The sequence below is a fragment of the Hippoglossus hippoglossus genome, chromosome 23, assembly GCF_009819705.1.
Source record: "Hippoglossus hippoglossus isolate fHipHip1 chromosome 23, fHipHip1.pri, whole genome shotgun sequence".
NCBI classification, from domain to species: domain Eukaryota; kingdom Metazoa; phylum Chordata; class Actinopteri; order Pleuronectiformes; family Pleuronectidae; genus Hippoglossus; species Hippoglossus hippoglossus.
Genome location: NC_047173.1, coordinates 4,751,774 through 4,773,502, shown reverse-complemented (window position 1 = coordinate 4,773,502; position 21,729 = coordinate 4,751,774). Strand labels below are relative to the sequence as shown.

Here is a 21,729-nt window from a genome sequence, read left to right as displayed (position 1 = left end):
CCTGATGATTTATAGAAGAGGAAAAAACACTAACTGAATGTTATTATAAAGGTTTTCATAAGCGAGATAAAAAAATGAGTGCTGAAAGCAATAGGGAAGAGATCTGCTGATGATTTAAAAATATACCGAATATACCTGAATTCTATATAAAATATATAGAATTCAGACAACTGCAGTAGGTAGAAACGCTGGCATCTAAAAGTGTCATCAACATAAATGTATTTAAAAGACTTAAAAAGCTCTTATGTATTCTCCAAAGATATATATTTATATTTGCATATTTTCTAAAGCCCAAGCAACCGTGAGATTCATAGAAGAGGAAATAAACTGATAATTTTGTAATTTTGTCGTGATCCCACACATTGAAAGTCATGTGGGGCTCTGAAGTCTTGATTTTTATTCAAAATGTGTCTCGGTGGTCTGATGGGCTTCAGAGTGAACTTTGCAAAGCATGGGCTGTGGGCCAGAGCGTTTATAGAACCAAGTCTAAATATAGTTGCTGTGTCACAGCTTAGTGGGGCCCATTGATGTGAGAAATGTGAGAAATATAGAAACAGCCTTGTCTGCTACAGACACCACACCCAGAAGTGTTAGCAGACTAGACCCCACTTTCTGTGCATGTTGACATCATGGCCTCAACAGTAAAAGCACTCAACCCGTCCAAATATGGCGACTGGTGACAGGAGAGACTTCACCCACCGGCCTGTGCTGATTCTCACTGTGTTTTGTTCAGAAAGACATTGTTCTTGGTGTTCCAGCTTTGTAGTCTACATTATTAAGTAGTAATTGAGTAATTTATTCGCTGCATCCTGCTCCTCTCAGTTTACAAGGAAATGCCAGATAAGGTGGATGCATTTCTAAGAAGCTTTGCTGGGATGATTGGAGGAAACAAGTCATTATTATTGTTTTTTTTATTGTGAAAACGTGATCTGACGTTTCCACATTTTATGTATTTTGGGCCAAAACTAGTCATCCTTACACCACAGGCTTCAGATCTTGCCTTCAAAGCATGTAGAATACAGCCGTGGCCTGTCTGGGTCCTTATCATGCTTTTATTGTTATATTATCACATTGTACACTGGTTTAAATCTATTATATTGCCACTAGGCTCAAGTAGTCCAATAAAAATCTCCATGGTGTAAAGATACAGGACAATAGGTCTGTACATTTACACATCAAAGACATTTTAATATAAAAATAATTTAGGTCTCTGCACATCAATAAAAACCTACAATTTGTATTTTCAATGTGACCTTTGATTGACCTCAGATACCCTCTTGTAGTTCATATATCATTATTCTATGGTAATGTTTATTTAATATAATTCTATTAAAAATATCAGAATAGCACATTAAGTGTTTTCTGTAAGAATAATCAAAACAATGACGCAATAATCCTTTTAATTCCCGTAGCTGTTTTATTCTCTCATAGCTGGGAGGGATTATCGGCTGCTACCCAAATCAACGCAACTCCCCCGGGGTGACGTAAAACATTGTGATTGGCTGACACACCTGTCAATCCCGTGTCTATCCCTTAAATGATTGGCTAGCGGGAAGCAGCGGTCCACTTGCTCGCCGATGATTGGCCCGCGCGAACGTCACTCAAGCGCTGAAGCCGCTGCGTTTGCCCAGAACGTGGACGAGGCCAGCGGTCCCCAGGAAGCAGCTCCTGCCTCACACGGGTGTTTTGTGTCCCTGTAGACGGAGGCAGCGTCCAGTCCGGAGGTCAGAGGTTACTAACGGAGGCTTGAGGGTATTTTTAAACAATGTCTGGTTAGCTTGTCGTTAGCCTCGGGGGGGGCTCGTGCTATGATTGGCGCGAGCTGTTTATCCTGGTAGCTCGGTGTTGACGAGCGGAGAACTGGAGCCTGTAGCCGCACACCACAAAACCCACCGGATAACATCTTTTATTTCTTCACCTGTGTGGCCGGCGGCGAGCCCATCTTCGACTCTGGAGCAGGACACGGAGGTGGGTGCAAATATGTCTCTCCCAAAACCTCTTTACTTTTTTTTTTATACTCTCGGGTTTTGAATCTATTGTGGGGATGGAACCTGCCAGACAGACGCGTAGCGCACAAAACAGCTATGCTAACTCGACCCCGCGGCAGACTGAGCCAGTGTTTACAATGTCCGGAGAGATGTCAGAGTGTGAAAACCGTTATCTCCCGTCACGTCTGAGGCAGCAGTGGCGGAGCTACAGTGGCACCTGGCAGGGGCTCTGACAGGCGGAGGTGTGAGGTGTCCGCTTAAAGGGAGAGTTCACCGGAAAATGAGAATTCACTCGTTATCCACTCACCACTATGCCGATGGAGGGTGGGTGAAGGGTTTGAGTCTGTAAAACACTTAAGGAGTTTCAGGCGTAAAGAATTGGCGGCTAAATCCAATTGAAGTAACTGGGGGACCGATCCATCAAACATAAAAAAAAAAAAAAAAACATAAAATGCCTCCGTACTCTCGACTCTGGTGTCATCCAAGTGTCCGTAAGCCCCGATATTCAAATCAGACTTGAAACGGCGTCATTTACACCATCTTTTCAGTCTAAATGTCCGCTACCGGAAGCAGCGATGCTTGGGCGGGAGCTTGTGCGGCTCCAGAGGACATTTAGGATGAAAACACGGTGTAAATGAAAATTTTAAATACACAATGGTGGCACTGACCTTGAAGGAGCAAATGTTTCTAAGTATTACCACCAGTCTATGATTTCCACTTAAAACATTTTTTATAGCTATGGATACGGACATATTTCAGCAGAAAAAAAATCTGCGTAATGATCAAAGTATTAAGGAATCATTACTGAATCAATTTAGTGGTTGTTTTATGCAATTTTATGTCAATATTATAAGTTGTCAGATTTTGTATGTGTGTGTGTGTGTGTGTGTGTGTGCGTGCCCCATTCCCCTGTTCAGAGTCATGACTGAGTCCTTTCATTCAGGACGGAAAGGGTTTCCTGTCCAGTCACTTACAGTATTTAAAGGGTGGAGTGTGTCTCTGGGTTTCCAGACACATACGTAAACCGCACCAAACTGAGAAACCCACCATGTGGGGAAATAGTTACACTCTGAATCCTCTGCCCACTTTAAATTCATATTCATGCCCAATAGATAATAGTATTGACCACATGTGAGGCATTATGAGTCTGACTCTTTAGGTAATTTTCTAATGTTCAATTATAATTTCCACTCGATCTGCATATGTCTTTAAAATCTGAAATAGCACTGATATAAGAATGGTTGAAGCTGTAAAATAAGAAAAAATCCTTAAAAATTTTCAACAAAGTTTGAATAATTGGTGACTATTGATAGATCTTAGTTTCAATTGTCAGATGTTACCCATAGCTCTAAGGCTGCATGCTTTACTCTCTTAATATTGAGCTTGCTTTCAAACTTTCTTCCTTATAAGTGTCGTGAAGTAGCCGTGTTTGTTTAGCTGTGGGGTGGATCTGGTTAACGTCGAGCCAAACTGGATCCTTTCAGTCTGAGCTAAAGGCCCAGCTGACTCCGCTGTGACGCAAATGTTTCTAACTGTTTAAATGATGCTTCATTTTCCACTTCGGTGGAAAAACCACCACAAACGTTTTTTTTCCAGGATTACGGCTCAAGTGTGTACATCAATAGGTCTTTTACACGGAAGACATAGTGAAATGTCACAGTCGGTAAAGCACAGTTATAAGTAACGAAATTAATAATAGTTGAATTCCACTGAGCTGTGCATATTCACTGATACAGTATAGACCACAACATTCAAAATGACCAAATTCCATTTAGGTAAACAAGCTGCAGGGTCCTGGTATTTAACATGCAGGCCCACTGGTGCTGCTGGGACACTTGATGGAACTGAGCCATCGTTAATGAAATTAGTTTCGTTCAGTTCATTTAGTTTCCAGTGCTTACTGTGACAAGTGGAAGGAGTCAGCTGTGCATGCTGACTCTCTCAAGTGGGGGGGGGGGGCTCACCAACTGAACCATTGTTAACCTTATCACATGATACTTGTAATGTGCAGGGAAGAACTTCATAGACGAGTATTTAGTGTCACCTTTCATTTATGACCTATTTATTTACAATCTTAACCTTTTGGGGAATGGGGACAAACAATAATGGAGAGTCTCTTTGTGCATGTCCATAGCTTAGCTTTATCTTTATTTCTGTATTTAGCAAATGGTCTATATTTATGTAATGCATTTCTAGTCCTAATGACCACTCAAAGCTCTTAGCAGTACAGTTTTGCCAGTCAGCCATTCACACATTCATATAGTGCCTATGCGCAGGACTTTCTCTATCGAACATCACTCACACACTGTCGGCACAGCTCTCAGGGGCAATTCGGGGTTCGTGTTTTGCCCAAGGATACTTAGTCATGTGGGATAGAAGTGCCAGGGATTAAACCATTCACCTCCTGAGCCACAGCTGCACAAACTCTGGCCCCATTGATATTATAGATAGAGGCTCCCCTCAAGAATTAAGAGGAAAGTGAGTCTGCCTGTGCTGCTTTGTGTTTGAGTTAGTGACAATGAAATGGGGTGTTTTGATTTAAGCTGAGCTTCCTTGGGGTCAAATCTGGTCAGATCTGCTACTGTGGCTCAGGAGGTAGAAACCAGAAGGCTGGTGGTTCGATCTCCATCTCTTTGTTCTGCCTTCAGAAGTGTCCATGGGCAAGATACTGCCGGCTGTGCCGACAGTGTATGAATGGTGTGTGATAGAAAAAGGGCTGCGTATAAGTTCGGTATGTACTTTATGTCCGTGTGAATGGATGAATGTGACTTGTACTGTAAAGCACTTGGAGTGGTCGAAAAGACTGGAAACGTGCTGTATAAATACAGACCTTTTACCATCTCAGTTTAATCCTCCCACACCGAGCAGCCTCCAGAAGTGATTCAGAGGGTTTTTCCTCAGAAGTCAGGAAGTGTCTGGTTGTTGTGCGATTGCTGAGGCCGGGACGGGAAAGGAGCCAGTGACTAGACGAAACATGAGCCCTCTCTGTGGGCTGCAGGGCATTTTTATCCCTGTTTGAGCTAATCAAGCCAATTCGTACCATTTCTAATGCTCAAATGTTTGGACAATATACACATCCACCCTGTACCTCTTTCCCTCTATTACATAAGATGCTCATAATCTGATCATGTTAATATGCCATTAATGTAAGTAGAAGAAAATCAAAGTTTATTTAGTAGTGCATAGTTTTACCTTCTCTCTTTCACATTATCATTCATGCTCATTTATCCCACTACTGCTTGGGCCGTACACCTCACAAGCCTGTGAGTATGATACTTCTGCTCACTGTGGTTTCCTTTCTACCCACACAAGTGCTAGAAGATGTCCGTGTTTGTGTTTTTGCCAGGGAGAGAACAATCGTTTCATAGGAGTGAGTGCAGAAATAATAGATCTCTATTTGTCTGCTTAGAACTGAAGTGCTCTGACGTGATGCATTGTTCTTGCAAATGAATGATGGCGTCTGGTTTTTTCTCACCAGCATAATCAACATCGGATGTTCTCTCGGGTTTCAAGTAATTTTTCTTGGATCTTTTTCTGTCCTCCATAGATTTTTTTTTCTTTCTAGTTTGATATGATCCAAATCTGTGAAGAATTCACAGGAATGCATTCTGAGTAATAGCGATTAGTTCCAGGAGTGAAACCATGAGCCAACCACAGCACGGTTCCCTGTCCATGTTCCGGGGGCACAAGAATATTTTCGTACCAAGGATCTGACGTTGGCACATCTCAGTCTGTGGTTAGGGGATCTGCTGCAGAGCTGCACTCACTGAAATGTAGAAGTGGATACCTCCCTTTCACTCACCTTTCCCCTGCTTGGCTGCTCAGTGACAATTTAAATTTAAACACACTTTTACATCATGAAGTTTATCTGAACGTCTACCAGGACAACCTGCAACATGAGGCCATGCCAGTGATCGTATCTTCAGTTTGGTGTCAACATGACGACTCAATTCAAAGCAGTTGAACTAGTGTTAGTGTCTCCTGCTTTCTCTGGAAGTAGCACTGCTTACTGCTGTCATTATTTTTTATTTGACTCTTAGATTTTATTGCACTGCTTCATGAATTCATGAGTCTGCAGCATCTTTATCAGTGGTGACGACTTAGAGCTTCTTCCCTGGTTGTTTTCATGCTGTGCTTATCAGTTTGGGACATTACTTCTCTGGTAACATTTCGTTTTTCATATCTGTCAAGTAATAAACCCATTCAGTTTATTTTCTGAGTACTACTCAGCCTATAAAAAAAAGTGGTAATAATGTTTCTGGAGGGAACTATTCTGTAAAGTAAAATAACCCTGTTCATGTCATCAATCTTGACTATTCTTTTTTTGATTCTTTTATTTGCAAGTCCTCAAATGTACAAACATGGGTTATTGACTTCTCAGCCACCAAATTAAGCCCATAACTCTCTGTGTGTCTCTTAAAGCAAGTTTGCTGAACGCTCATCATTGTGACCCAAAGGGATGATTGCAGGATAAAGGACCGGTCACGCCAGAAAGTGTCATAGCGATGTTTATCAGCACGTTCCTGTGTACAAGGCAGTGTTAGTTGTTTTGTTGGGAGAAGGAGCAAATGTTTTCTGACGTAGCCACAGTGCCAGTTGTCAGGTGATTAAATTGTTCTCAACATTTTCGCTGTTTAAAATGCTGGTTTAAAAGCTTTAATGATGAATGCTAAGACGTAGCACCACACTAGCCCGGGGAAAGAGGAGTGGAAGTCAGTGAACAGATGCACAATAATGTCGAGCTGACGTTTGTGAACATTAGGTAACAACAACCACTATAAGCTTCTGGTCATATCACAGCAAGTGTGGCTGCAGCAACACAACATTGTGAGTGTATTCAATTGAGGGAGGGTGTGTTTTATTAGGAATTAACTGCACTTTGGTAACGAAACAGTATTGTAGAAGACTGAATCCTGAGTCCAATATTCCCCTCACACTATTGGAGGCACCAACTGGACTGATATGTTGGTGTGTTTTTCACAGGAAAGTGTGGCCATGACGGGAGGGACGGCAGCGACCCTTCCCATGAGCAACCACACCCGAGAGAGGGTGACCGTGGCCAAGCTGACGCTGGAAAACTTCTACAGCACTCTGCTCACCCAGCATGAGGAGCGTGAGATGAGGTAAAACCACGGACTGTATATGAAACGGACGTAGACTCCAGGTCCTGAAAGTGAAGCCAATACAGAAGTGCCTGAAACCTGCATTCTCTCCAATGAACAGCAGAGGGCGTCTCCACTGGTTGCAATAAGATGTTTAGTTTCTATAGAAAATGATTGTACTTCTCACTCGATTTATAACGTAGCTAAACATTTTCATACATAGTTTATATATATCAAATAGAAGTTGCCTTGGGGGGATGATACCATGTGATTGACAGCTAGCATCATCTAATGGGTGCAGGTTGTAGGAGCTCTCATTTAGGCTCACCCCTCCCCACTCCTCCAAATACGGTTTCTTCTGATTTTAAACAACCAAGTTTGGACAAATTGCCAAACTTGAGGCTTCAAGACGGCAGTTCACAGACCAATATTTGTCTATTTTACTACAAAAACAAATGATTTATTGTACTTCCTGGATACTTAACCTTTAACTCTGTTCCAGACCTTTATACGACAGAGCAGCCAGTGACTGCAGTTGCCCCGCATGTAAATGAAGCTGTGATGTTGTTTAAAGCATCAAATGTCACTCGCTCCGCCACTGCTAAAGGAAACAATGCAGAGGTGTTTTATCGCAGGTGTGAACACAACGAAAGGGCGCCTTCTAATCTGCCTCTCGTGTTCTCACGTTACCTGAGAGTTGAGCTCTGGTCCAGGTAACATGGCTCAGTGTGTCTCAGCTCACTCACTCTTCACTGCATAAACTGAGAGGGGATTCATTTTCAAGATCTGATAGGCTTTAGGTCACCTGATCCCTCCTTGTTTGTTTCAACTCTGAAATATCTCACTCTTATATTGTAAATTAACTTGCTTGCTCATTTTTATACTTTGCACGCTATGTATTTTTTAACCGTAGGCAGAAAAAGTTGGAGAAGGCAATGGAAGATGAAGGTTTACCAGACGAGGAGGTACAGTATGTTTATTTTAGTCTCACTCACGATTCTCAATTAGTTTTTTTCCTCTTAAATGTTGTCTTTTTTTTGTTCGATTCACTGAGAGTCTCTTTGTGTCTTGCAGAAAGTAATGCGGCGCTCTCAGCACGCTCGTAAGGAGACCGAGTTTTTGCGACTGAAGAGGACGCGACTGGGCTTGGACGACTTTGAGTCTCTTAAAGTCATCGGACGAGGTGCTTTTGGAGAGGTATGTATAAAAAAGAGAAATAAAAATAAGGGTGGATAAGTTGATGGTGAACCTTTGACTTCCTCAAGTCAAGTAAGGGTCATCAGGAGAGTGTGTAGTTTCAGTGGTTCTTACCTCGACATTGACACCCGTCTGGTCACTTTCACCACAGTGTTCCCACAGTGTTCATTTCATTTCCTGTGTGTTTTACTTTTGATACCGTAAATCTGCTGCTACTGTCTTCAGGCAAAGCACTGACACACTTGAATGAATCAAGGGTGATGGTGCAAACTCAATCGATCAAAATCTCTATTCAGAAAATAAATTGGATTTTTGCTTCTGGAACCAGGCTTTTGAGTTTGACAGTTAAACCGAGGAACTCAGACCTGAAATATTATGTGTGTTTTTAAACGATCTCTCAAAACTCAGTCTTACTGAATGCCTTTTATGTAAATGTTCTCATCTATTACTTGTGTGTTTCTTTTATCCTTTTTTTTTTTTTAACCTTTCACTTTTAACTGTTGTTGTCTTCTTTAAATTCTATATAATTTGGGTTTGTTTCCTTTTTTTTTTTTATTTGTCCTTTGTGAAGCACTTTGTCACAGTTGTTGAGTTGAAACGTGCCATATAAATGAAGTTGTGTTCATTCATATTGCTTGTGTCTTAAAATGTGATGTCGTCTCCTCCAGGTGCGTTTGGTGCAGAAAAAGGACACGGGCCACATCTACGCCATGAAGATTCTGAGAAAAGCAGACATGCTGGAGAAGGAACAGGTAAAGCATTTAGTCAACACCACAGTTCTCAGGGGACGTTAGGCAGCTTGTTAAAGGTTCCACCCTCTCCCTGCAGGTTGCTCATATCCGAGCAGAGAGGGACATTCTCGTGGAGGCAGACGGCGCCTGGGTGGTCAAGATGTTCTACAGCTTCCAGGACAAGAGGAACCTCTACCTCATCATGGAGTTCCTGCCTGGAGGTTTGCACTTTATATAACTGCTTTCAGACCCGCTCTAAACTAAAGATATTTGCATTCTCACATACAGCTCTTTCTCCGGAGTTCAGTGCATGTCTGAAAGTTGATTATTTTATTCACATCAAACCAACAGGAAACTGACAATAGGTTGAGTGTTTCTGAACTTTGGCATAAATCAGTGTCCACCATGAACAAGTCACATATTGGTAGAAAATGATCATTTTTCAAAAGCTCTAACTTGTGAGCTTGTTGCCAGGCGACATGATGACCCTGCTGATGAAGAAGGACACTCTGTCAGAAGAAGCCACGCAGTTCTATATCGCAGAGACGGTTTTAGCCATCGACTCCATCCACCAGCTGGGCTTCATCCACCGAGACATCAAACCTGACAACCTGCTGCTGGACTCCAGGGTGAGACCACACCCACCAGAAATCTCGTCTGTTTGCATGATGACTCTGTGCAGATGATTGATCAGATGTCTCTCTGCTCACAGGGACACGTGAAGCTGTCAGATTTCGGCCTGTGTACGGGACTGAAAAAAGCTCATCGCACAGAGTTTTACAGGAACCTGACCCACAACCCACCCAGTGATTTCTGTGAGTTCAAAAATCTAGCATCCACAATAAACGTCAATTACTAATGTAACCAGATCCAAATGCAGAGGTTTATTCATGTGCTATATAATACCATTTCAGAGAGATTCTGCTTTGGTCTCTTTTAAAAATATATACTGTAACAATTGCGACTTTTCCTGTGTATCCTTCCCTGTAGCCTTTCAAAATATGAACTCCAAGAGGAAAGCAGAAACATGGAAGAAGAACCGCAGGCAGCTGGTAAGACTTTATCATTTTACTGGTGCTGGTATTCCAGAGAAACATTGTCTTGACCAAGTACAGGCATGGTGGCTTGGAAGGGCTTGAATTGCAAGACTTTTTAAAGCAGTATAATACTGACAAGTTGGACATTAACCAACTTCTGTTATTGTTTTTGTTATTTTTTTTATTCTACCAAAACTTTTCACGTGTGACTTTCAGGCTTATTCCACTGTGGGAACGCCGGACTACATTGCTCCTGAAGTCTTCCTGCAGACGGGATACAACAAGCTGTGTGACTGGTGGTCTCTGGGTGTCATCATGTACGAAATGCTCATTGGTAAGCATGCATTTGTCTGTATAGCTGTTCTCAGACATGAAAAAGAGGTGTCATACACAAAGAAGACACAGACGAACATGTCAACTAGGAAAAGACAAGATCCGAGATCTTTTCGTGATGAGGGCAGATGCTGGTGTAAACAAAAACATGTTATTTCCCCAGTGGAATTTGAATGTCATGTCGTGACAGACTCTACCCAGACGCCACCACTCGCCTGAATGCTCCGGACATTTTCCTGTTGTTGTGAACGATCCCGACTTGGACAATCTCCTGTTGTGTTCTTCACATGTGAAAGGAAAATAATGAAAAATTGTAGATGGCACAAATCAGTCAGACTTTATGTTGATTGTACAAAGGAACAGTACAGCCAAGGCCCTTTGCCTTCATCAAATCGATCAAATGAGAAAAATAAGGTTTTATTATTAAGTACCTCCAGCTTTTCCTAAAATCCTCATTGGCTGTGTTCAGGTTATCCACCCTTCTGCTCGGAGACGCCGCAGGAGACGTACAGGAAGGTGATGAACTGGAAGGAAACACTCGTCTTCCCACCTGAAGTCCCCATCTCAGAGAGGGCCAAAGACTTGATATTAAGGTTTGTAAAAAAGCCTTTTTAAGACCAACTCTATGGCAAACTCACCTCAAAGCCATAGCTTGTATGTTAAGGTTTATCGGGCAGTTGTATGATCAGTCTGCTGTGTGTTTGTGTGTGTTTCAGGTATTGCACTGACAATGAGAACAGGGTTGGAGCTGTGAGTGTGGAAGAGATCAAGAGTCATCAGTTCTTTGAGTCAGTGGACTGGGAGCACATCAGGTACAGGAAGCGTTTTGTTTTTCCACCTTCTTTTGGAAAACCACTGCTCTCTGAGTTTGTCCCTCCTCCTCACTGCGTACATGATTCCCTCTGTACCCACACAGGGAGCGGCCGGCAGCCATCTCGATCGAAATCAAGAGTATTGATGACACCTCCAACTTCGATGAATTCCCTGAATCAGACATCCTTCAGCCAGGTTTGTAGAAAGTATTCTTCTAGCCGCACTGCAGGAAAATGCTTTTTAGAACATTAATCCTGGGTAGTAATAGATTCTTGACAAAAGGGAACTTATTGAGCCACTGAACTTATTAAGGCTGTCACTTTTCCGAACGTCTAAAGTTTGAATGATTTAGACGTGACACACAATGCGTTCAAATATATTAGCCTCTTAGGTGCTGTGGTGTCATGATTGTCTGCTCAGGACGGCTGTGTTTGCGAGCATCCTCCATTTTCATAGCAAAACCCTTTTGTAAGACATTACTGTCTCTACTGATAACTCAAGAGGGCGTTTGATGAGTGAAGCTCACGGTGATCGCCCTCTGCTGGATCAGGAGACAAACTACTTCAGACAGTTTGATGCGCTTTTAGACTGAATATTTTGAATTACAGGTCGATCTTTTCTCCCATGTTCAAATGAATGTTTGAATTCAGGTATAAAAAGCTACAGCCCTATATCCCGGCCTCTTAATATGATCATGGCTACAAATACTTGGCTCCTCATTTTCAAGTGAAAATTACAATAAAAATCTTCTCCTTTTTCTTATTTCTGTGTTTGTGAACAGCCAATTCGACTGAGCCAGACTTCAAGTCCAAGGACTGGGTGTTCCTCAACTACACGTACAAGCGCTTCGAGGGCCTGACTCAGCGAGGCACCATCCCCACATACATGAAGGCAGGGAAGGCCTGATGCGCTCAAACAGGGAGAGGCCGTCGTGGAGGAAATAACAACAAAAACACAAAAACAGACGTTTACGGACACAGGGTCGGGCCCTGGAGCCCCGCTGGTGCTGAAGGCTTCGCTGACAGCCTCTCAGTCTAAATTTAACCATCACAATTTATTTAGGTCTGCTCAGCCGCCGCAAGAACTCCTAAAAGCATTACCGCATTACCTCGGTTGTTTATACTGTATACCTGTGCTGTCTCTAGCCATAGCTCTCAGGCCACCTCACCAACTAGGACACTAAATCAGCATATCTGCATGTTCAGCGGCACATTGCTTCTGGAGAGATTTGGTTCACTGCCTAAAAGCATTAAAACGGCGGCGCTGGGGGTGAGGCTCGAATGCAAATCACTGCTTCGACATCTTTGCATCGATAAGCACTGATGGCTAAATTGGCTCTGATGCAAAGATTTCTTGATGCTGAGAACACGCTCTATACACTGTAGTCAAACTCTGGATTATTGATAACAACAGGAACCCCTCACTCGTCCTCACCCTGACTCTGTTCATGGAGCTGATGGAAAGTTCCAGCATGATTTCTGGTGTTTTTATTTCTGCTTCAGTTCACAAAAGCTTAAGTTTCTTTTTAGCCCAGAGAAATGTCTTGTTTTGGTTTTACCTGGTGGCTTGACTAGTTCTACATCTATACTACTAAGGGAATGGTTAAGGTTAGTTAGGGTTAGGGATAGTAAAGGTTTGGGATGGTTAGGGTGGGGGGCAGCGGACCACCTATGTTGAAAATTCCAGGTGACAAAATTCATATTATACTTATGAAGACTGTCCACAATGTACTAGGTGATGCCTTGGATTAGAGCCACAGACTCTTATGTTGTGAGCTGAGTCTGAGCAGGGTGGTGAAAGATCGGTGAGGAAAAAGAAAAAGACAATTCCACTTGGAGCTCCTTGTGCATAACCCTTCATGGCCTGTTTTTAAAAAAAATGGGGCGGGGAGAAACAATTATTAGGTTATGGAACATCTTAAATTTCTAAAGCCATTAAGGCGGTAGGGTTAGGGTTAGGCATTTAGTTAGGGTAAGGGGCTAGGGAATGTATTATGTCAATGAGTGTCCTCACTAAGATAGGAGTACAAACATGTGTGTGTAAACCTAACCTTGATAAAGGTTTATGGCGGTGATGTTGGTTGCCACCTGCCAATAAACAATAAAGACGAAGGTTAGTGGTAAGATGTGAATTGTGGTTAGGTTAAGGTTAGGATCAGGCATGAATTGGTCATGGTCAAGGTTAGTGGGCAGGTTTTGCTTAGGCCGTGGGGTTAGGGTTAGGGTTAGGGATGCTCAAACCTCTGTGTGTCATCATTGCAATATGGGGTCCTAGAGACACCTATTTTAACAGGAGCCATCACTGAGGTGGTTGTGTGTGCTCTGGCAGCTGTTTGCACGTGGGTCTCTTCTGTGGACAGGTTTTGCTACCATGACTAAGCAAGTTATATAAAACCTAGCATGTGTGTGGTTAAGATCAGAAGGCCGAGTCGGACCACAGGCGTGGTTCTACCCATGTGAGGAGCGTTCTCATGCTGTAATGCTGTAATGACGACAGGTCCGAACGTCAACATGTTGACAAGCTAGGCAGCTGGTGTGACTCCATTACACAATGTCTCTAGTTAAGTTATACAAAGGTGTAATAATACAGAGGAGGTTATGTTTTCGTCTGCGTTCGTAAGTCTGTCTGTCTGTGAGTTAGCAGGACTACGCAAAAACTACTGAATTACCGCAGAAGTTGATGGAAGAATCCATCGAAAGAATCCGTTAAATTTTGGTGCAAATTCATTTCTTTTTCACTTTCTTTCACATTGTGAGATTGGGTGTTTTGCAGCCCTTGCGCTAATTTCTCACACAAGAACTCATGGATCCTGATGGGAAAAACAGTCAGGTATATTTAGGGGACTGATATCTATGAGTTTGTGCCACTTCTTCACAGTGTTGGATGAGGTTGAGATTAAAGCGTCGGTGCTGTTTGTACCAACTGAAAGCTTTTATAAACATGATTGGAAAGGCTATAAGATATAAAACAAACAAGTGAAAAGTCAAATCATGCTGGAATCGTCCTGTAACCCTCACGGTGGTGGCACATGGCAACTCCTCCTGTGCTGCAGCTTTGCTCACACAGAGGAACAACTTGTGGCCAAGAAATATCTGAGTGCAGTTTACCCTGCGCTCCACGTCCGTTCCGGTGAAGTGTTGCCCCTGACACGGTGCCAAACAAACTGCGCTCGAGTGTCTCTTCCCTTCAGAGCCCATTGTTTGGTTCAGATTAGTGCTACAGTAATAAATATCTCCCCTGTTTGGGATTCCAATGAGTCCGACAGCCAATCGCTTCCTTCTTAGACGGACAAAACATGCAAAGTGCCTTTAGATATTTAACCAGATCTGTTAGAGGTTTTATCCGAAATTATTCAGAAGGACGTTAATAACAATTAAGAATTAGTTATAAAGGTCAATGAGGGAGAGAAATATCATAAGGAAAAGAATAGAAACACAGGGAAATTAATCTCAGTGTGCTCATTCAGCTTTTTAAATGTGCGTGTGAGAAAGGATTATTTGAGTGATAAAACAAAGGCAGTTTAGAAAAAGCTTGGTTTTATAAGTTAGATAGGGGATCGTAAAAAATGTATTGCGTCAAAGCAAACACGCAGAACAAAGTGTCTTTGTTTGGCGAGTAAGGAGAAATATAATAAGAACAGATTAATGTCATAGAAATCTACACATGCATTTTTCTTCCGTTGAGGTTTAATTTTCATAGTTGATAATGAATTAAGTTTCCATTTGCTGTATTTAATTTGTTTTTCTTTCCCTTTAGAAAAAAAGCCTCAATAACATCAAACGCAAGGCCTCGCTTTGTCAACGATAACAAATCATCCTCACGTCTGCTAAACGTAGTAACCAAAGAACTGTGATCGCCACACGTCGTGATCTGAACACACGAGTTCAGATGTAGCTGTCGCTTGCTGCACTTAACTTCAAACTACCTTTTTAGACAAACGAGAAAAAAGAAAATCGCTTTCTTCCCAGAGAGCTAACCCAATTGGGTCCTGGAATAATTTGCCATTTAGGTTCCGACACTTGTCAGAAAGTGAGTGTGCGGAGACGGGACGTTTCTCAGTCACGTCTGTTCAGTGTCAAGAAAAGTGTGTACACGCAGGGACAGGAAGTTCGCTGAAGACTTAACCACGTTGAACTAAGCTGTAGCCATCACAAGAATCCCACATTGACAGTCTGTGGTGGGATTTTTAGAGGAATTGAAGGAACTAAGTGGTTCATCAGTTGGAAATGTAAGTGTTGTGTTATATGACACCTACACCAGCCTCCGTCTTTTTACATTTTAATCTGTTTAACCTTCATCCAGGAAGTCCTGATGAAAACCTGTTGGCTACGAATGCACCAACAAAATTGACCAATAGCATTCAAAGTATGGTCGACTGACGGCCGATACATGTATATTTTTGCATTATTTATTATTTTTCATGAGATTTTGTGCTAACATTCAGTGAATTTTAAATTGGATGATTGTTAATGTTTGGGTTCTCTGGAATTTAAAGGGATACTCCAGCAATTTAGCACTTTTATAAAGTTGAAAAAGATTAGATAATACTACAAATAATAAAATAATATTGACCAGAATTGATGCAGCAGAGGCCAAGGTCTCCCATGATTCCAACCCTCTATAACTAGAATATGTGTCTTCCATACTCAAGTTATACTCCCTATGAGGAGTAAACTGATCTTAATTTATAAAATCTGTGGAGAGCCCCTTTAATTACTGGATCATATCAGATTCACATCTCTGATCTGGCAGTGTTTTATCCCATTATAAACATCCCAACGTCTGGGTTTTACTCAAACAGAAATGTCATGAAAGCTGAAAGCAGTACAGCAGCAGGGACTGATGCACAATGGGGGATTTTGCTGATGGCTACCGCTGCAGATTTCCCGGCTGTGTCTAATCACTGGAACATACAGACAATACTTTGAAAAGGGTCAAACCGCTGAATCCAGATAGATCTCGTCTCCCGGACGAGATGGTCCATGAAAAACTAATGTGCGAGTGTAATTGTGTGATGCAGCTAAAGTGACAAAAAAAAGGCCATTTTCATGAAGTGGTAGAATAATCTGTGATTTGTGTTGTTGTGAGGTGACATGTCACCTTGTTCTATGTCAAACTCTTCTGTGCTGTAATAGAGACATGATTCATCTTTTATTTTCAAGTACATGCACAGAAAAAAAAAGTAAGAGGAGAGTAAATACCGTATTTGGGATCCACACAATTCTATATATGTATATAAAAGAGGACTTGAATTCCATTGCTGTGCCAATTTATCTGAGAGGAGCTAAATTATGGTGGGAAATAGGGATTTTGTTACTGAGTTAAGCCAGATAATTCATTTCTGAAGGACCCAACATCACACAATCTGTCATGACTGGATGTTTAGAGAACACATTTTCCCAACTCAGATTAAGGAAAATGTATATATCCCAAAATGTAAGGCAGTGACACAAAACTAAAATGTAACTCATTCACATCTAGTGTCTAGATTTAGATTGAAGTAGTCCACTTACTTCTCTGCCTCAGAAACCTCAGAGCGCAGCAATTTAGCTCATAATGTGTAATCCCCCCCCCCCCCCCTTGTAAAAGCAAGAATCCAGGCTCCCCATAACCAAGGCTTTAAAAGCCCTCCGCAGGCCATGTGTTTTAGGTGTAATGATGTACATATTGTTGTAGACACTTGAAGGAAGCTTTCTGTGGAGTGAAGGAGGGATGGTTCATTAATATATCCATTCACACTGGTGAGTTTTTATGTAGATAAAATGCTTAAAATAATAAAAAATTAAACACTAAAAGGTTTTGAGTTTTATTTTATTGAGGGTGTGAGGCAGGCGGGTCTTAAAAGTGGTCCACTAAATTGAGAGCACGTTTCCCATAAACACATGGGGTGTGGAGGCCTGAGAAAAGGTCTAAGGAAACATTTTGAGAGTGTTACTGAAACAACGTATTACTTCCTCCACCAAGGTGGTTATGTTTTGTTTGTTTACTTGTTTGGTAGCAAGATCACACGAAACTGAATGAACAGATTTCCCACAGAACTTAAACTGATATCTTTGAGTGTGTACAAGTTGGTGTCTGATTCCCAGTGGGAAGTTATTCCATAGTGGTGGAGCCTAAGCTCTGCCACCCTCTGTTTCATGCCTTACCTTGGGAACCGAGAGCAACAGTTGGTTCTGCAGATCTGAGAGTACGAGCAGGTGTGGACGGGATTAAAAGGTCAGCAATATAAGAGGGAGCAAGGCCAGAGCTTTAAAAGCTTGTAATAAAACGTGTAAATCAATTCTAGCCAGTGCAATAGGGCGAGAATGGGGGTTTTATGTTCATATTCTTGTAGGAACTCTAGCCGCTGTATTTTGAACAAGTTGGAGGCGGTTGATGCATTTCTGTGGCAGTTCTGCAAATAATGAGTCACAATAATCCATATGACTGGAGACCAAAGCATGAATATCAGTTTGTGATATCACTTTCTCTCACTGAATGAGAGAAAGGATCTGGGCAATAATTCAGATTTGACCAATAGCTGATTTGATGATATTGCTCAAATGTTTTGTGAAGTCCAGGTCTGAATAAAACCTTTATATTGAACCTCTACCAGGCAAATGAGATATACTTTTTATTAGATCTCCCCCTATTAAATCTCTTAACATATCAAAAAAAACAAAAAAACATCAGTAAAGATTTGCCTCCCCTCAGTGCAACAATGTGTCAGTTTTGTCCCTGCAAGCGCCAACTGTGCCGCTAGGGGGAGCTCTTAAAACGCACCAAAGCAGTTTCCAGCTGATCAGGGATGGGCACCTCTGGCTCACGTGCTGTTATTGTCTGATTGGTCATTTCTGTTTTAAATGCTTCTATCTGCACAAATTAATTGTTACAGATAAATGCAAAAATGATCCTGTTTCTTGTCAATCCACAAATGTGATGCAGTCACAAAGGTGCTAATTGGCCTGATTTGTTATAAAAATATTTTTTGGGACACTACAGTGTTTGTAGATAATCAAAGTTTAACTTAATATCTAATTGTGCAGTGATTATAGTGGAAACCCGAGATCAGTCTACATACACATGATCATATTAACTCCTAAACAATACATATTAAATTGCTTATTATTGTAGTGATTAATAATATGAAGTTAGCGGTTGATGTTTTCGTGGTCAGATCTGTTTGCTGCACCTGTAGAAAACTATTAACAACTTGTGTTAACAGGGAACTGCTTTGATTTGAATGCAGCACAAACAAGGAGGACACCCACATGTCCACATGATTGACATCTATCTTTTCACGTGGAGCTGCAGCCTCCTTACAAACAGGGTTACGTGGTCGAGTGGTCAAGAATTCTTCTTTCTCCATTCAGTTAACCGGGTTTCCTTAATGGCCTATTCTGATTCAGGAAACCAGGTTTGTGGTTTACATCAAAGAAATCAGGTTACTGCAGAAAGCCAACAACAAGTTACTGAAGTGGTTGTGAATGCTCCTGAGCAAAGTCTCTGACCTGATGTTCATGTCATGACCCCGTTACTGTCAAACAACACTGCACCGCCCACTGACTGCATATCAACCCAAAGCTATAGTTCATTAAGCTATACTTTTTACAGGCAGTTTTATTTATAGAGCAACTATCATACACTGAGGCAGATTCAAGGTACAGGCACATTGGAAAAAAAACACAAAGGCTAAATCAAAATATATCCATTTAAAAATAAAAATCACAGTTTGAAACAATTTTAAGCAAAATAAGAGGTCAAAAAAACAAAAAGGATACATCTTTATTAAAGAAAATTACAAATATGTTAAGGAGTAAAATAATACAAATAAAATAGACATATGTAACAAATAAAATAAAATAATGCTGTGACCCTCTATACATCTGCATACAAATTAAAAATCCAGTAAGGAGTAAAATGATACTTATAAATACAGGAACATATAAAAAATAATGAAATCAAATTTAGCTTTAAAAGCTTCAATGGATGGAACATTCCTTAAAGACCCTCGGGCAGTTGGTCCCTTACTGTGCTGCGTAAAGCTTTTGTGTATTTTCCATTTCATTCATCAACTGATGCTCCACAAAGAAAGTAGAGATGTGTTGAAGTTTTTTCCAGCTTTTTAAATGCCCCATCTCAGTCTCATGTCTCTGCCCTTCCTGTTTATGTGAAGCTGATGTGAAAGTTCTGCTGCAGACCCAGGGAGAGAGAGAGAGAGAGAGAGAGAGAGAGAGAGAGAGAGAGAGAGAGAGAGAGAGAGAGAGAGAGAGAGAGAGAGCTTTGTTTGTGAGTCAGGAAAAGAAGAGCCATGGTGGAGCTTGGTGACACACAGAGGTCACGAACCGGACAAGATCACCAGCCAAGACCCCCAAGACACAAATCTGTTCATTCTTCTTATTGTTTAGAATGTGAAAAAGCCTGTAAAGGCAAATAAAAAAATGACACTATTTTTTGTACAGAAGTGAACACCATGGCATAATGTAATATATAAATCTATTTCAATGTAAAATAGTTTAACGGTGTAATAGTGTTTAGTGTAATAGAATTTGACACTGAATAAAAACATGGTCACTCATGTGTAGGACCCTTAGCAAAATAATAATAATCATGTATGTGTGAATTTATGGGAGTTTTTCAGGCAATGCTATAATTCCACCATCATAATAACTTTTTGTGAAGTACTATATAGATAAAGATATATATTTTTTCATCCTTTATTTCAAACCATGGAGGCGATGACAGAGATAAATACATACTTTATTTGTACTGCACTTTGTAACTTTGTTTTGTGAAGTACTACATAGATAAAGATACTATTTTAAATTTTTTTCATCCTATATTTCAAACCGTGGAGGCGATGACAGAGAAAAACACATACAGGTGAATCATTGACAGAAAATAAACAGAAAAAGAGAATATAAAGGAAGTTAACCCAACATGAAATGCACAAGCAGAGAATAAGTAAATGCAGTAAAAAAGAAAAGTCACATAAAGACATAAACAATATTGCATGTATTCATAGTTTTACTGCTTTTTTTTGTTTTTTGAGGAAGAAGTTGTACTTCTCAATTTCCTTTATAAACGTTATATCCTTTATAAAATCAAAAGAGTTTGAAGCCAGATCAAAAACCAACTTTATTCCCATCGCCTCTCTGTCCTCTACGTGCGTGTGTCCCGTCCATTCTGATACCGTTTCCGGGCCGGTGGACGTGCACGCGTGACGCCACTTTCTCCGCGGACGCTCCTTAAATGGGTTAACGATGCAACCCACGCCACGTGACCGCTAAGTTTTGTAATATATAGGTCAACACGTTTCTCCGTGGCACGTGCGGTCTCCTCTCTTACATAAAGTCTCGTGCTGAAGTCTCGAGTTACACTATGTAGGTGAGGGCCAAAGATCGTCCGCGCTCGAGAGGATGTATCACTACGAGCAGTTTTTTATTGTTGTTGTTTCAAAGGAGGACACCCTTAGAATAAAGTAGTTTGGAAGTAGTTGGTGAGGCCTAGATATGTTCGCCCCACATTATAGTTCATGAAATTCAACGCTGTAGCATCAATATGTGTGAAGTTTATTCACGAAAAACACACGCAATCTTTTTCTAAGTGGAAATAGTTTGGTTTGAAAGTGCAAACCAGAATTGGTTCTGATTCTGAAGCAAAGTCCCTTTTTCTTTGTGTTGTTTCCCTTTGATGCTTTACCTTCACTGTGCAGATTATACAAGGCGAACAGGGTGTGAGATTTTAATAAGATAAGAGACATTTTATTGATCCCACGCGGGGAAAATTCCTGGGTTACAGCAGCAGGCAATAAATATAAATCGAGATATAATATACATCTTTTACTGCAGGTGATAATTTGTAGAGAAATCTACTTGAGTAAAGTGCAGTAGCACTGGATGCTTGCACGAGGATGGAAACTGTATTTGTGCAATATATATGAAATACTGAAATAGATGCATACAAACAGTATGTATATAGTTATTAGCTGCTACTATTGTTGTTTTTCATGCTTTTATTTCTCTATATTTTTGCACTTTTATGTCTATATCCTGGCTGGATGTCATAAGAGGATGCTTGAATATTTTAATCATATACATATAGACTGTTAAAGGTATATATGCAGGTATGGTATAGAATAAGAATTTGAGTATAAAAATGGTATGTGATATTTCACCATAGTATACTAAGTAGCAGAATACTATAAATAAATAACTATATATGAATGTGTGTGTGTGTGTGTATAAACACAATCACACATAAATGATCATTCAAGGCAAATTGAATTTATATATTTGAAAATATGAGAATATGTAATCTGAATCTATAGACACTGCATACATGTAAATATTGAATATATTTGAGGGATCCCATCATGTTCACGTGATCTGTTTAGTGCTGATGATAGTAGCGAGACGCTGATTCCCGAGTGGGACGAGGTGAATGGGAGGCAGCTGCCATCACGGGCATGAATGAACCGTGTACAGGGCACGAGGAAGGAGACAAGTGTGCACTCTACCTCCTTGTTCTCCTCCGTCCTAAAGGGTGT

General features: G+C 41.0%; 1 protein-coding gene across 1 annotated transcript; it reads left to right on the top strand.

Moving 5' to 3' along the window:
• The first annotated feature begins 1,432 nt into the window (after positions 1 to 1,432).
• On the top strand, positions 1,433 to 12,479 carry LOC117757095 (serine/threonine-protein kinase 38-like). Its single transcript, XM_034577864.1, has 14 exons — positions 1,433 to 1,968; positions 6,972 to 7,111; positions 8,004 to 8,055; positions 8,165 to 8,287; positions 8,956 to 9,039; positions 9,116 to 9,239; positions 9,493 to 9,647; positions 9,731 to 9,833; positions 10,009 to 10,070; positions 10,272 to 10,389; positions 10,858 to 10,981; positions 11,105 to 11,200; positions 11,305 to 11,396; positions 11,983 to 12,479. Exons 2-14 carry the CDS (start codon positions 6,984 to 6,986, stop codon positions 12,105 to 12,107), a joined length of 1,386 nt encoding a protein of 461 aa, XP_034433755.1. The 5' UTR covers positions 1,433 to 1,968; positions 6,972 to 6,983; the 3' UTR covers positions 12,108 to 12,479.
• The last annotated feature ends 9,250 nt before the right edge of the window (positions 12,480 to 21,729 follow it).